The sequence below is a fragment of the Amphiura filiformis genome, unplaced genomic scaffold (assembly GCF_039555335.1).
Source record: "Amphiura filiformis unplaced genomic scaffold, Afil_fr2py scaffold_46, whole genome shotgun sequence".
NCBI lineage: Eukaryota > Metazoa > Echinodermata > Ophiuroidea > Amphilepidida > Amphiuridae > Amphiura > Amphiura filiformis.
In genome coordinates this window covers 295,377-311,773 of record NW_027305510.1, presented here as the reverse complement: position 1 = coordinate 311,773, position 16,397 = coordinate 295,377, and the positions used below count along the sequence as shown (strand labels likewise).

The window sequence follows — 16,397 nt, the reverse complement described above, 5'->3', positions numbered from 1 at the left end:
CAGCTATACGTTGGTATCAAATATATATGTGTAGGACATGTTATATAGAAAATTCGGGGTTTCCCGCTATACAATACTATAGATCAACATGATTTGTACAGCTAAGTATACGATTCGTCTTTCTGCCGAATTCATTTATCGCACTTAGGCGCGATTCGTCCAAATCAGAATTTCAATATCTACGTCGGTGAGTAAGATTTACCATTAATTTTTGGTGGAAATAAAAGATAAACTGAAACATAATCATAAGCATACAAAAACTCAATTTGCTCAAAATTCTCGATTCGTCACTCTGCCGAATTCATAATGATATAATAGTATATTTTCACCCAATCTGATAAAGAAAATGATTATTTCCTGAAATATTGTGAATAAAACTGAATTGAATATATCGTGTATAGGAATACACCGAAATGTATTAGGAATACACCTAAATGTATTAGAAATACTCCCAAATGTATAAGACATACACCTGAATGAATTAGGAATACACCTGAATGTATTAGAAATACTCCCAAATGTATAAGACATACACCTGAATGAATTAGGAATACACCTGAATATATTAGAAATACTCCCAAATGTATAAGACATACACCTGAATGAATTAGGAATACACCTGAATATATTAGAAATACTCCCAAATGTATAAGACATACACCTGAATGAATTAGGAATACACCTGAATATATTAGAAATACTCCCAAATGTATAAGACATACACCTGAATGAATTAGGAATACACCTGAATATATTAGCATTACACCCACATGTATTAGGAATATTTATATACCTAAATGTACCAATATGCTTAGGAATACACCCAAATGTATTAGGAATAGACTCAAATGTATTAGGAATACATCCAAAATGTATAAGAAATACACCCAGATGTATAAGAAATACACCCAGATGTATTAGGAATACACCCAAATGTATTAGGAATACACCCAAATGTATTAGGAATACACCCAAATCTATTAGGAATACACCTAAATGTATTGGGAATATTCCTAAATGTATAAGACATACACCTGAATGAATTAGGAATACACCCAAATGTATTAGAAATACTCCCAAATGTATAAGACATACACCTGAATGAATTAGGAATACACCTAAATGTATTAGAAATACTCCCAAATGTATCAGACATACACCTGAATGAATTAGGAATACACCTAAATGTATTAGAAATACTCCCAAATGTATCAGACATACACCTGAATGAATTAGGAATACACCTAAATGTATTAGAAATACTCCCAAATGTATCAGACATACACCTGAATGAATTAGGAATACACCTAAATGTATTAGAAATACTCCCAAATGTATAAGACATACACCTGAATGAATTAGGAATACACCTGAATATATTAGAAATACTCCCAAATGTATAAGACATATACCTGAATGAATTAGGAATACACCTGAATATATTAGAAATACTCCCAAATGTATAAGACATACACCTGAATGAATTAGGAATACACCTGAATATATTAGAAATACTCCCAAATGTATAAGACATACACCTGAATGAATTAGGAATACACCTAAATGTATTAGAAATACTCCCAAATGTATAAGACATACACCTGAATGAATTAGGAATACACCTGAATATATTAGCATTACACCCACATGTATTAGGAATATTTATATACCTAAATGTACCAATATGCTTAGGAATACACCCAAATGTATTAGGAATAGACTCAAATGTATTAGGAATACATCCAAAATGTATAAGAAATACACCCAGATGTATAAGAAATACACCCAGATGTATTAGGAATACACCCAAATGTATTAGGAATACACCCAAATGTATTAGAATACACCCAAATCTATTAGGAATACACCTAAATGTATTGGGAATATTCCTAAATGTATCAGACATACACCTGAATGAATTAGGAATACACCTGAATGTATTAACAATACACCCAAATGTATTACGAATATTATACACCAAAATGTATTAGGAATACACTCAAATGTATTAGGAATACACCCAAATGTATTAGGAATACACCCACATGTATTAGGAATACACCCAAATGTCAATTAGGAATACATCCAAGTGTCAATACTGCTAACATATGCCATGGAATAAATCCATGTAGGTTCTGGTGAGACAAAATCATTTAGGCATTCCAATATGCTTGGGATAGATGTGGCACATGCCTGTTGTCTGAGCTTTTCATATGCACATTTGCAGACTCTCTGTGTGCTCAAAAGTTCAGTCAGCAGACAGTCACACATCCCATTATCATTCATTACAGTATCATTCAAAAACCTTAACCCGACGGGGTGCACCACTCACTCCGAAACGTCGCTAGTCCGACACGCTGCTGGTCCGACACGCCGATAGTCCGAATACACAAATTCTCTATAGGCGTACCTAAGGGTTGTCAATCCAGAAATGAAAAACACTGCGCTAGTCCGAAAAAAGCAAGCGCTAGTCCGAAAATGAAAACCACTGCAACTGCCCAATGCGCCGCTAGTCCGAATCTGAAAGCACTTTTTCCGTCCGATACGCCGCTAGTCCGAAAAACACTGTGCTAGTCCGAATCTGGAAAAAATGTCTTCAGTCCGACACTATAAAAAAAAGCTTAAAGCTAGTCCGAATCTGAAAAACACGGCGCTAGTCAGAAACTTAAAACCATAGCGCTAGTCCGAAACTTAAAACCACAGCGCTAGTCCGAATCTGAAAAACACTGCGCTAGTCCGAATATCGGACTAGCGCGATGTGGTTGCTGGTTAGGACATATAACCCAGGCGGTGGAGGACACGCGTTGCGTGACGTACGAGGCCGCCGAAGCTACAAGTCTGCAAGCTCGATGAAAATAGACAGTTAGCAATAATATAACAACATACTTTACAGTGGAGTTTGTTGTCGAACTCTAGCGGTTTTAGAAAACGTAATTTTGTTTTGACAACACGTGATACATTTATATTCTAATCCACACCTGACGTTACGTTGTCAATAGTTTATTGCTCTGCGTGCTAGCCATGCGCTTCAATGGAAAAAGTTCAAGTTTTGAAATATTTTCTCAAAATATCAAGAGCTATCTTAAGAACTACTGAACCAATACTAGGCTTGTTTGTACTCATTTTAATGCATTTTTCATGCTGATTCCAAATATGGTCATGAAAATTTATATTTCTGAATTTTTTGAATTTTTAAAATCTTTTTGAAACATGTCGTCTGCAGTCGACACCCGCGTGAAGAGAGTTAAACCAGGCATCTCATTAAATAATTATAATGCTGATCAAAATTGTGTACAGTGAAAAATTTCTATGTCATAGAAAGAGTCTACAGTACTCTACCAATTCTCATCTTAATAGTATTTTAAGCCAATATAATACGATTTCTGTCAGATTTTAATATTGTTTGCCAAAATATATGAAATATTTAGAATACAACATAACAGAACTGGAAGTAATGAGGTAAAATGAAAGAAAAATGTGGCTTATGAAAATGTAATGCTCTTTAAGAAATGTATTCAAATTTGCTTTGTTGTTCTCCAAGATAAAATTAATTTGGCTGATTCCAACCAGTGTACCCTTGAACATGTGTAAACGTTACAAATATGCCAAGAAATCAGATTTTAAACAACATTACCAATTTTTTGTTAAAAGAACGTATATTATGGCTTTAAGCACAATATGCATACAGTATTTAACCTGTTTTAGCCTATAATTTTTTTTAAAATAATTATTTGAATAATCAAGTGGCACATTTTATGTAACTGGAACATCAATGATACATCATTATGATTTTACACCAGTAGCTTTTAACGTTTGGTAATTCTTCGCAATTGTAGTCAAAGATTCAGATTCAGATTCAGATTTAGATTAAATTTATTTCAAATTCGTGGCCCGTAGGCCAAATTACAGGAAACATTACATTTGCATTGTTTACATTAAAAGACATAAAAAGCATAATTATAAAATATAAATAAAAATACCATAAAATTACTCAAAGAAATTAATTGCACTTGTTGAGGCAAAATCTCACACTCGCACTCATACAGCTCTCACTCACCTACATCTCCACCCCACCTTACATACACCCCCAAACTATCAGCCCTCCATATACACCCCCACACACACCCACACACCCCTACACACCACAGATGCACTGAAGAATTTAATTTAATACTAGACTTAGCTGTGGTCTAAGACTACGAACACAGCCGTGTTGTGACCCCTTAATGAACTTTGACCCCAAAATCTATGAAAACCCCATAGGCATTGGCTTATGTCAATGCATGTCTGCACACAGTATCACTCTGCCATGTTATTTGTGACAGAAGGGACATTTTGAATGTTTTTGTCTTGGACAGGAAGTGACCCCTTAATGACCTTTGACCCAAAATAAAAAATACCACATGTAAACTGGGTAACATCAATTCATGTGAGAATATACCTTCACTGTGCTATACCGGAAGTTCCCCCTTAATGACCTTTGACCTCACATCTGTGTATGATTCATAGACACTGTGTAATAGCGATGCATGTGCGCAAGTTGCATCACCGTCCTACGTAATTTGTGGGAGAAGTAGCATTTTGAAGCTATTTCGTTTTATACCGGAAGTGACCCCTTAATGACCTTTGACCTCAAACAAAAAATACCACATATACATTAGGAAAACATAATTCATGTGTGCACATACCGTCACTCTCCTATATTTTTCTTAGCTAATACAAATTTTTGAAGGAATTTTGTTTTATACCGGAAGTGACCCCTTAATGACATTTGACCTCAAATCTGTGTATGATTCATAGACACTGGGTAATAGCAATGCATGTGTGCAAGTTGTGTCACCGTCCTATGTAATTTGTGGGAGAAGTAGCATTTTGAAGGTATTTCGTTTTATACCGGAAGTGACCCCTTAATGACCTTTGACCCCAAATAAAAAATACGACATATACATTAGGTTAACATAATTCATGTGTGCACATACCGCCACTCTCCTATGTTTTTCTTAGCTAATACAAATTTTTGAAGGAATTTGGTTTTATACCGGAAGTGACCCCTTAATGACCTAAGACCTCAAAGATGTGTATGATTTATAAACACTGGGTGATAACAATGCATGTGTGCATGTGGCGCTACTGTCCTGCGAAATTTGTGGGAGAAGTAGCATTTTGAGTTGAAATCACGTTTTTGACCTCTGTGACCCCTACGTGACCTTTGACCCCACGAGTTCCATGTGACATATATCTGTATCTGGGTCTCCAGCAAAACGGTAGATCCGCATCCCGCTAGAGTTTGGACGGGTCGCGGAGCTAGATGACGTAGTTTTGCTTTCCCCCCTTAACAAGATGATCAGCGACGGCTGTCTTGAATAATGTTCTAGTTTGGTTATATTAATGATGGCCTCTGGGAGATCATTCCAATGGGGAATGGTTGATGGATAAAAACTGGTACTGTAGACCTTAGACTTGGCATGGACCCGGTGGTATGAATACTGGTGGGATCTCCGGTGGGTTCTGGTTTGAGTTTTGAGTTCACGTTGCACATCCACAAGTTCATGGGTAATTTTATACAGCATGTTGAGCCGGGCTATTGTGCGTCTAGTTTCAAGCAGTGGCCATCCGAGTTCTTGAAGCATGGCTGTCACGCTAGCTTTCCTAGTGTAGTTGTTACAACACATTCTGGCTGCAAATCTCTGTATACCTTCAAGCTGCTTCTTTTCTCCTTCAGTAAATGGAGCCCAACCGCAAACACCGTATTCCAGCTTTGGGCGAACCAGAGATTGGTAAAGGCGTGATTTCACATTCCTGCTACAAGACTTGAAGTTCCTTCTGATAATACCAGTGGTCTGCTTGGCATTGGTGGTGATCTTATTTATGTGAGATGACCAGGTGCAATCACTGCTGAAGATAAGCCCAAGATATGGGTGGTTGGTTGTAGTCTGCAGAGGTCTGCCATTGATTTCATAAGGGTGGATAGCTGGGTTCTTCTTGGTGGTCATGTGCATGACAAAGCATTTGTCAGAGTTGAATTTCATCTCCCACTCACTTTCCCATCTACACAGGGCGTCCAGGTCACTCTGAAGAGAGGCAGCATCTGACGAGGAATTAACTTCCCTATACAAAAGCCCATCATCTGCGAAAAGCCTGGTTTTTGAAGATACATATGAAGGAATATCGTTCACGTAAAGGAGGAACAGTAGCGGGCCGAGGACTGTGCCCTGGGGCACACCTGATAAAACTTCTGCTGATGCAGAACACTCTCCTTCAAGAACTACTTTCTGCGAACGTGATGTTAGGAACCCTGAGATCCAGTTGTAAATATGTCCAGTAATACCGTAGTGTCAATTTCAATTTCAAAGGAGAAATCTAGTAAAATTGCGTCAATCTGCTTTCCCTTTTCGATTGATTTCGCGATATCATCTACTGTGGTGAGTAGCTGGGTGTCGCAACCTCTACGTCTCCTAAAGCCATGTTGGCAGTCATTGAGTATGTTGTGACGCTCTAGATGGTACATTATATGGCGGTGAATGACATGTTCAAGACACTTGCACACAACGGACGTGAGCGATATAGGACGATAATTACTTGCATCGCTTTTACTGCCTTTTTTGAACACAGGAGACACATTGGCAGTAGTCCAATCATCTGGGAGTTCACCAGTTGATATAGATTGGTTGAAAAGAGCTGACAGAAGTGGAGCTAATTCCACGCTACATTCTTTAAGGATTTTATTAGGAATGTTGTCTGGCCCAGAGGCCTTGGAGGGATTGAGATCATGCAGAAGTTTCTCAATGCCAGCAGCCGTGATTTCAAGCGGATCAATATCAGGAAAAATCTGTTGTAGTCCGGGAAGGTTTGACGTATCTTCGCGGGTAAAGACGGATTTGAAAAATGAGTTCAACACATTTGCTTTGCCAACATGATCGGAGACGGTTTCGGTGCCATTTTTTAATGGGTGCACACCAACATTGTCCGTTCGCTTTGATTTTACGTACTTCCAAAATTTCTTTGGGTTCTGCTGGAGGTCTTCTTCAAGCATAGCGGAGATATACTCATTGTGGGCTTTATTCAGGTTCCTCTTATACGCTTTCCGGGCGCTTTTGAAGAGTTTGGAATCTTCAGGATTTTTTGATTTACATTGTTTATTATACAGTCTTTGGAGCTTTCTGCTATAAGGACATGGTCAATGATAGTTGTGACCAAGTTAGGTCAAAATCAGTGAACGGATGTCAGTGCTAGAGCAAATGTAAAGGTCGACAGAAGAAAGAAAGAAAGAAAGAAAGAAAGAAAGAAAGAAAGAAAGAAAGAAAGAAAGAAAGAAAGAAAGAAAGAAAGAAAAGAAAGAAAGAAAGAAAGAAAGAAAGAAAGAAAGAAAGAAAGAAAGAAAGAAAGAAAGAAAGAAAGAAAGAAAGAAAGAAAGAAAGAAAAACAAAGAAAGGGAAAGAAAGAAACAAAGAAAGAAAGAAACAAAGAAAGAAAGAAACAAAGAAAGAAAGAAAGAAAGAATGAAGAAGATCCTGTAAGAAAAAAGACACAGCCGTATGTCACGGCTGTGTAAAAACACAAATTAATGTATATGCTTTATTCAGTTCTCTCAAAATATAATTAATGCTATTGCTAATTCAAATAAACATGATACCTTTTTAATGCACATGTAAGAGTAGCAATTTACTGACACACTCATCATTTATTAAATTAAAATAATCACTCCAGTATATTTATATTGCAAAGTTGTACATTAATAAATAGATTTAATCGCCTACAACAAAATAATCACGTTTCTAATGTTTTTGTTTTAAGCTTATTCAATAGGGAATGAATACTTAATGCTGGTTTCATACTTTCCTGCCGCTTGCCGCTTTGCCGCTCTGAAGATGATTTTACTTCACTGCGCAATCTCACTAAAAACGCTAGCGGTGACCAGCGGCAAGCCGATATATCGATCACTCCACCGCTTTGCCGCGGCGGCAGCACCGCTGGGAGTTGAATTCAAGTCAACTCGGAGCGGTGCCGCTCTGACGTATGAGAACAAATTACGATTTTGGAGCGGTGCTGAGCGGCAAGAGTAGCTTTCAGAGTCATGCCGCTGCCGCTTAGCGGTGTGCCGCTCCGCTTGCAGAAAAGTACAAGCGGCATGATGAAGCGTCATGCCGCTCAGCGGCAAGCGGCAGAAAGTATGAAACCAGCTTAACATTATGATTAAACGTTTTGATATTCCCTATTGGATTATATGCCTTACGTAACTGTAATTAACACAAACCCAGACTGTGTGGTGTCTGTCTTCATCAAGAACTGTGCTGTATTTGAAGAGCTTGTTTCCAAAAGGCGCTAAATCCACTTTTGGAAAAAATTGAGTTATTGGTACCAGTGTATAGTGTTATATCATAAGTTTCAAGGAATCAAACTATTTTTTCCAAAAGGAGCTTAATCCCATTACAGGGTGGGCCAGAAATTTGACTTTTTTTCCAAAAGGCGCTAAATCCATTTCAGTTTTTTTCCAAAAGGCGCTAAATCCATCCGACCAATCACCGTGCTCAGTAGGGAATTAAAGACTAAAATTGCATAGGACTATTTTCCTGTTGACAAGGCAACTATTGATCATAATTTAAATCACAAAAGTTTAGAATTTCAACTTGTACACACACCAGTACACCCCCAGCAAGCACAGACGACACTTTACGTGCAAAATGGAATGATTTGACAGAATTTTCGTTGTAAATTTTCTGAAAAAAAATTTGCACAATTTTTTCACATTTTTAAGCTTTTAGTGAATAAATATCATTACATTGTTGAAATAAAGTGCAGTTTGCTTTATAAAAAAATATTTGTGTGTATTTTGTTTAATATTGCAAATTATTTTGAATATCATTGAATATTTTGTTTCCAAAAGGCGCTAAATCCACGGGTATTGGATATTTTGTTTCCAAAAGGCGCTAAATCCACTTCAAGCTGTTTAATAAAAGAATACTTACAATTAAACATTATAATCAGGATCTCAAAAATAGGTGTTTTTGTAGTTACTAACATGAGAACTAACATTTAAAACCAAAAAATAAATGAATAAATACTAATAAGGCTTTTAATTTAAAAAACTATGATTTTCTCCTATTTCACTAATATGGATTTAGCGCCTTTTGGAAACAAGCTCTTCATTTGGTGAATACATATTTCTTTTGACGTATCTTGATATCTTTACTTTCTAGTAGATCATTTTGGAAAGTACCATATTGCAATAGATTTCGGTTCACATGCACTACAATCGTGAAAATCACGTTGAAGTTGTCATATTTCGCTGAGTAATATTACTTAGCCCTGAAAAAAATGACCACACATTTTCCTGTGAAAATTGAGTTTATATGCTTTTGTATGGGGTTGACCCATAATCTTCATGTCAAAAAGAGGGGGGCTGAAATTTTCGAGGTCTATAAAGGGGGGGGGGGGGGCGAGCAATTTTTGAGATAATTTTTTTGCATCTGCCCCCCCCCCCCCTTACAAGTGTTTGTGAACGGTCCCTTAGTGGGAAAAGTCATTAAGTTTTGCACTGAGGGGCAAGTTCGAAATTAATTATAACCAACACCTGCATCGTAATTCTCTGGCAATAAGGATCAAAAACATTATACTTTGACCTTTCTAGAATTTCCTGAAAAGGAATTATGGACAAAAGAGTAATACTGTGACGTCATCGGTCTAATATTGTCCCCGCAGGGGTGAAAAAAAAGGTTTAACTACCTCAGACCATGTAATTTCTTTGGCCATGTAATACAACAATTGTCATGGGCCAAAGAACTCACTGCGGCTCAATCGTTTTGGTTTTTTTTTTTGGTTTTTTTTTGATGCACTAACAATTTAACCAAACATCTAAATAGCACAAAGTATTATTTTTCATTTAAATAATTATAGAAAATTGTAAACAAAATCGACGTATTTTTCATTTTCGCCCGTGGAGCCACAATTAATAAGACATCTCAATGACCTCTGCGCGTAGATCACTACACATACGTATAAAAAGGTCAAACTATAATTTTTCTGAATCCTTTGCCAAATTCTGCCAATTTGATTTGCACGATGGTTACGTGAATCTATTGGACTATTTAATCCTAGTTATATGTCAATTTCATGTAATTATAATCTTGACATGGGATGGTTTTCCATAGACAAATGACCGACTTCCAGGGGCGTAGTCAGTGGGAGCCGCAGAAAGGGTTGTTACTGCCCCCCCCCCCCCCACATACAGACATTTTTTCAGGGATAAAAGGGGACGACAAAGGGTAAAGTGCCCTTTAGATGGGCAAAAAATGGGACAAAAATTTGACAAATGGGGACAAAAAATTTAGCCTTGCCCCTCACACTAAAATTTCTACCACTTTCTCCATTTCAATAGTTATTTGTTAGGCCTCACAACTTTATTTGAATTATGCCTTCATTCCTTTCTGTCTTTTTTGTCTTCTTGTATCTTACATTTACAATAAATCGAGCTCGTTTAGTTTTAAAATTTCATTTTTAAAACTTTCAAATTTAAAATTCTACAAAATAAGAAGAAAGAAGAAGAAGAAACAAAAATATTTTGACTATTTTAGGCGGGACTAATTCGAACGAATTTACTAATGGGTACGGGAACTTTGAGACAAACGACTTTATTTTCTAATTTGGTCGCCTTTTTTCCTCACCAAAATATTATACACCAAAGCATTTTACCTTAAATCAGCAGATTTGTTCTTAATTTCTCTCGACTGTTTTTTATTATAATTAATAGTAGACTTGTTAAGGAGGTGAATGCTGCATTTTAGTACAAATTTTAGGCGAAATGGTCCAAATAAAGAATACCATATTTTGGATACTAATTAGCATAATTTATGCTAATTTGGAGGAACATTTCCCTCTTGTCGCAAGAAACAGCCATGCCAAGTGGGACCTTTGCACTAAAATATAAAGTGTTCAACACTTAACAAGACTTTTAACAAAATCAACGTTTAAACATCCTTTTAAAAGAATTTTTGCTAAAACTGCGACCATTTTGCTTCTTATGTGTATCTTCGTTACAGGATGGTTCAATTGCTTCAATCTCAGCCAAATGAAGGACCGGAAATGTTCCTTTATTATAGACTTTGGCGACATTTTTACCCCAAAGCTTGACACGTTTTATCTTGGGTAGGGTTTCTAGCATACTAAATACTGTGTGAAGCCATTGCCATTCCGACTCTACAGCCGGCGTATCCCTCCTCCAAACCCCTCGTCTGTAAGGCCAGTTCTGGACCTCCAATAATTCAATTTTGGATACTAATTAGCATAATTTATGCTAATTTGGAGGAACATTTCCCTCTTGTCGCAAGAAACAGCCATGCCAAGTGGGACCTTTGCACTAAAATATAAAGTGTTCAACACTTAACAAGACTTTTAACAAAATCAACGTTTAAACATCCTTTTAAAAGAATTTTTGCTAAAACTGCGACCATTTTGCTTCTTATGTGTATCTTCGTTACAGGATGGTTCAATTGCTTCAATCTCAGCCAAATGAAGGACCGGAAATGTTCCTTTATTATAGACTTTGGCGACATTTTTACCCCAAAGCTTGACACGTTTTATCTTGGGTAGGGTTTCTAGCATACTAAATACTGTGTGAAGCCATTGCCATTCCGACTCTACAGCCGGCGTATCCCTCCTCCAAACCCCTCGTCTGTAAGGCCAGTTCTGGACCTCCAATAATTCTAATGTGGGATGATGAGATAGTGACATCAAACTTTTACCAGAATACATTCCATCTCTTAGTAGCAATGAGTCCAATTTCCTACATTCATTCCCAACAAGAGTAACAATAGGTGATGAAATAGAATATCCTTGTAACTCAAGTCTTTTCAGATTTATCAAACCAGGAATCATCTTTTCAAACGCTTCTTCTGAAAACGCTACATGTATTAATGCTAATTCTCGCAGGTGTTCCCAGTCTCCAATGCTGCCCAGAAAAGTAGACAAATCATGTGAAACTACCTCATCAATTCTAAGGCGAGTCAGTGTTTCTAAAACCCCAATCGAATTAGTCAAAATATCGTCAAATTCAGATGAATAGTGGTCTGTATAGTCTGTGTAGTAAGGACAAGAAGATAACTCAATATCCCGCAAACTAGGTATTTTAACTAAATTGTGTATGCTTGTTGAAGTCAATTCGAAATTGCAGAGACATATGCTTTGTAATTCAGAACAATCATTAGCAACACATGATAATAGTAGTTCATTGATCTTGACATTTTGTCGATATCGTCGAGGTTGTGAGATCCGCAGTCCCAATCGTTTCAATTTAATTGGGATGTATAGTTTTTCATTTATGGTCTCATCAATATCAATGCACACACTTTCAACATAGCACCTGCTAAAGTCAAATGTAATTATATTAGGACAGGTTCTTCGAAGGAATTCCATAATTCCACCACTCATCACCGTCAGGTAAATTTCCCGCAACGCATCGCCAGCAAATAAACCAAGGAAGGATAGGACCTTGCGTGAATTCATCGGGAATTCCCATCTCTTGACATCACGAAGATACCAGTCTAACTTCTCGCGAAATTTTAATATATTTTGGCCAGGTTTAGCCACATATCGCTTATAAAATCTTCCATCATCATCTTCGTTAATTGTGATCACAGGACCGTTGTCACGGAAATCGATGACTTTCCAAGCGTGAGTTTTTCTGACGATATGGTACCATTTCTTGCACACCCTGGGAAAATTTAACGATATACAAACGAAAAAACTAGCTGTATTATTTTCTCTTATTTTATTTTAACCGAAGAAAAAGATGTGTAAATAAATCCCAATATGCTCAACCTGCAAAAACCACTCTTCAATTAATTATTTCGTTCGATCTGCTTTGAATGCACATAAAAGTCAACAGACACAGAAAACATAACTGGCACATTCATTCTGGGGCAAAGAAATCAGTGCTTTTTATTAACAAAAACTGAAAATTTACCACATAGCAACACGGACACCACCCACCCCAACCTACCTATCAAAGTTAAATAGCAACACCAGTGGCGTAGATTTCTTTTTGACATTGGGGGGATGGGGTTTGAAAAAAAATTCTTGAAGTAGCACCTTTTAGCGATCAAATATTAAAGTTCATGGTAAAAATGCGCACGAAGCGCGCAAAATAAAATTTGCCATATTGAAGCAAAATTGATGAAATATGGTTCAAAAGCGGAATAAATTCGCCCGAGGCGCACAAAATTTGGTATTTTGGTGGCTAAAATGGCCAAATATGAGGTAAATTTGGTCAGAAACTCACATACAGGCGTTAACATGGGGGGGGGGTGAGTGCATGAACCATCCTCCTCTGGCAAAATATTGGGGGGATTTATTCCCCATCCCCCGGGATCTACGCTTATGAGCAACACACACTGTAACAACACAACTTGTCACACTCTACCAGCAACACACCCCACACACCCCTGCCAAATGTCCTAACGAGTAGATCATAAGACACACTCAACAGAGGTAGATCACAACACCAGTGGCGTTGGGTAAAGTATGGGGGAAAGGTTCGAAGGGGGCGAGCAAGGCAAATTTCAAGGTGGCAAACATGGGCTAGAATAATAACAGAAAAAGGCTTGGGTGGGAAAATGACCACCTACAATCCGAGAAAGTTTCCTGTAGTTTCCTGTTGTGATCCTGGTGCAGATTTCTCACAGGAGTAGTAGCTGCCCTCTTGCCCCCTTGTCACGCCAATGTACAACGCGCACACACACACACACCCCCACCCACACATACTATGCACAGTGTGCTATCAGGACGGGTATATACCGAGGGGCACCATCATTGATACGTGTCACGTGCCTGTCAATAGACCCCCTTTTTGAGGTACATCTGGCATAAATTACCCACTTTTTTCATCACCTTTACACCAACTATGCAAATTTTTACCCACTTCGCGCGCATTTATAACATATTTAACATTTTTAGGCATTTTAGTTGCAAAATTGTTCAATTTTACAAAGTTTTGCACATTTTTACCCAGAATGTTACTTTTTCACGGTCAATGACACCCACCTATAGCGTTTCACCACTGAATGACCCCCATTTTCTTGGAACCCCCACTTAATGACCCCCTTTTCGACGAAAATATCCACCAGAAGACACCTAGTTTTGTACTCCGGTAGGCACAGGTACGTCACTTTCATATTCAAGTGTCCACCCTTGCCATCATGGGTAGATAGCAACACACACTGTACCATATACATGATTAACCTCTATCATCAGGGGTATACATAGTGCAGTTATGTCCACGGTAAATTCACCGTGACCTTTCCAGCCATAAACCCGCTTAGTGAAGATTAAACCGATATATGCAGTACTAAACCATTATAGTAATCTATTGTCCAATGCAAATTTATTATCACGTGATAATATTAATCCAATGAGCGATCGAATTGCCCGCTACGGTCGACTAATCCAATCGATAATGACGCTATTGACATGTACGAGCGGAGCTCAACTGACCGAGTTTTGGGGTATTTTTCACTGGTTTGCTGTCATTTACTCATCAAGGCGGCCTCCCGTTATTATAAGGACTATGCTAATTACTTAAAGATTGGCATGTAGAGAATAAACCATACTTGATTGACAGAAAGTACTAAATTTGTACCTATTACGGTTTCTTCCAAATACGACCAAGCCAGGGCTGCCCGGTGAAGCAAAATGTATGGTCCCTTGTTATTAAAGGTTGTACCGGTTTGAAAATTCAGATATTTTGAAAAGAATAAGTCTCTGAAACATAGAGCAAGTACTAAAATCATAGATTTTATACTTTTTGATATATAACGCTAACTAGTTCATCTCCTGTATCTACAACACAGCGCTACCAGTAGGGTTCAATTGCCTATTGTGAGTGCCCCTGTGTTGTGTGCATACATGTAGTTAACAATAACTGCATGATGAGAGCAACACACACTATACTGTACCATGTACATTGTAAACGTGTATCATCAGGGGTAGATAGCAACACCATTAGGAAACGAATTTGGAGAAAACCTTGTTAATAACATACTATGCTGAGCCACCAGCCTGAGTGGCTCACGCTCCAGTAATTTCAGATGATTGAGCTCAGTAATACATCAAATAATGTCTTCCAAATCATGAAAACAAATAGATAATCAGCTTATCGGATTAAAAGCTTGGAATGAAGGTCTTGCTGCTCAGCGAGTGTTTGTAATTATCAGAAGGTTTTCTCCAAATTCATTCTCTAATGACACACTGTGCCATGTACATTGTAAACTTCTATTATCAGGGGTATATAGCAACACACACTACACTGTACCATACACATTGTAAACTTCTATCACCAGGGGTAGATAGTAACACACACTGTACATGTACACTGTAAACTTTTATCATCAGAAGTAGATAGCAACACACGATATTAGTTAAGCCCGGTAATAACACACGTTATACATAGTGTGTGTGTACTCCTAAAAGGCATGCATTAAGATATTTATAGGAAAATGATTTACCTCATTGCCATAAGCTTATCATACAGCGATAACAAATTAAAAATTACGAGCAACTCATCGATGCCAAGTATATCAATATCCGCCATCGTGATGGAATCCAAGATTTATGTAGATCTGAAAAGAATATATTGCAAACGTACGGTATGTTTTCGTGTGGTGTGTACGGGGTGTGTACATGTGTGTCAAGGAAAATATTCAACATTATTTAGAATTTATTTAGGCTAAACACATAATTATTATCGTTCACGTTATTACCTTACAAATACTGCACTGGAATCAATAATATGTTAGTTAACACAGCAGACAGCAGACGCAGTGCCGAAACCTGTCTTGAAACTGCCATAGCCGTGTGGTTCTTATCAGCATTCGAGAAAAGATAATCATTCCAACGTATGTATGTATGTATGTGGCGTGCATGTAAGGGACGCACCATTAGATTCTCAGGGGGGGCATGGGAGTTTGGGTCAGGCAGAATCTTTTTTTTTCGCCGCCGAGGGCGGCGGATTTTTTTTTTTTTTCGCCTCCAAGAGCACCAAATTTTTTTTTTCGCCGCCTTCGGCGGCGAAGTTATTTTTTTTCAATTTTAATGTACATTTTTATACAAAGTTGGGTGGGGAAGTTTTTTTTTACTCATCAGTGAGGCAAAATTTCTTTTTTTTTTCTTACTAGTGGGCAAAGTTTTTTTTTTTTCTCACTAGTGGGCAAAGTTTTTTTTTTCAACAAACTCCCATGCCCCCCCTGGAAATCTAATGGTGCGCCCCTAATGCGTGTCTGATTCTAAGGAAAATGGCATGCGTTAGAATGTATACTGCTGTGTATTTGCGTTTATGCTTCTTTTTAAAATACAGCGTGTCCCAGATAAAAAAAATAACCGGGTGAATGAATTTGGATAATAGGGATGGA

At 37.6% G+C, this 16,397-nt stretch overlaps 2 protein-coding genes across 2 annotated transcripts; both read right to left on the bottom strand.

Annotated features, from left to right (window-relative positions):
- Positions 1-5,198: 5,198 nt before the first annotated feature.
- LOC140144239 (uncharacterized) lies at positions 5,199-6,029 on the bottom strand. Its single transcript, XM_072166056.1, has one exon. The coding sequence runs from the start codon at positions 6,027-6,029 to the stop codon at positions 5,199-5,201; it is 831 nt and encodes a 276-aa protein (XP_072022157.1).
- Positions 6,030-11,388: 5,359 nt separating this feature from the next.
- Positions 11,389-15,595, bottom strand: LOC140144256 (uncharacterized). The gene is made up of 2 exons (XM_072166077.1): positions 15,495-15,595; positions 11,389-12,706 (listed from the first exon to the last, which is right to left on the bottom strand). Exons 1-2 carry the CDS (start codon positions 15,578-15,580, stop codon positions 11,398-11,400), a joined length of 1,395 nt encoding a protein of 464 aa, XP_072022178.1. The 5' UTR covers positions 15,581-15,595; the 3' UTR covers positions 11,389-11,397.
- Between the last annotated feature and the right edge of the window lie 802 nt (positions 15,596-16,397).

Excerpts from the sequence above, each read along its gene's own strand:
- LOC140144256 (XM_072166077.1), bottom strand. The coding sequence starts at position 15,580 with ATGGCGGATATTGATATACTTGGCATCGATGAGTTGCTCGTAATTTTT. Across the intron at positions 12,707-15,494 it reads GATAAGCTTATGGCAATGAG|GGTGTGCAAGAAATGGTACC; the intron begins GTAAATCATTTT and ends AAATTTTCCCAG.
- LOC140144239 (XM_072166056.1), bottom strand. The coding sequence starts at position 6,029 with ATGAAATTCAACTCTGACAAATGCTTTGTCATGCACATGACCACCAAG.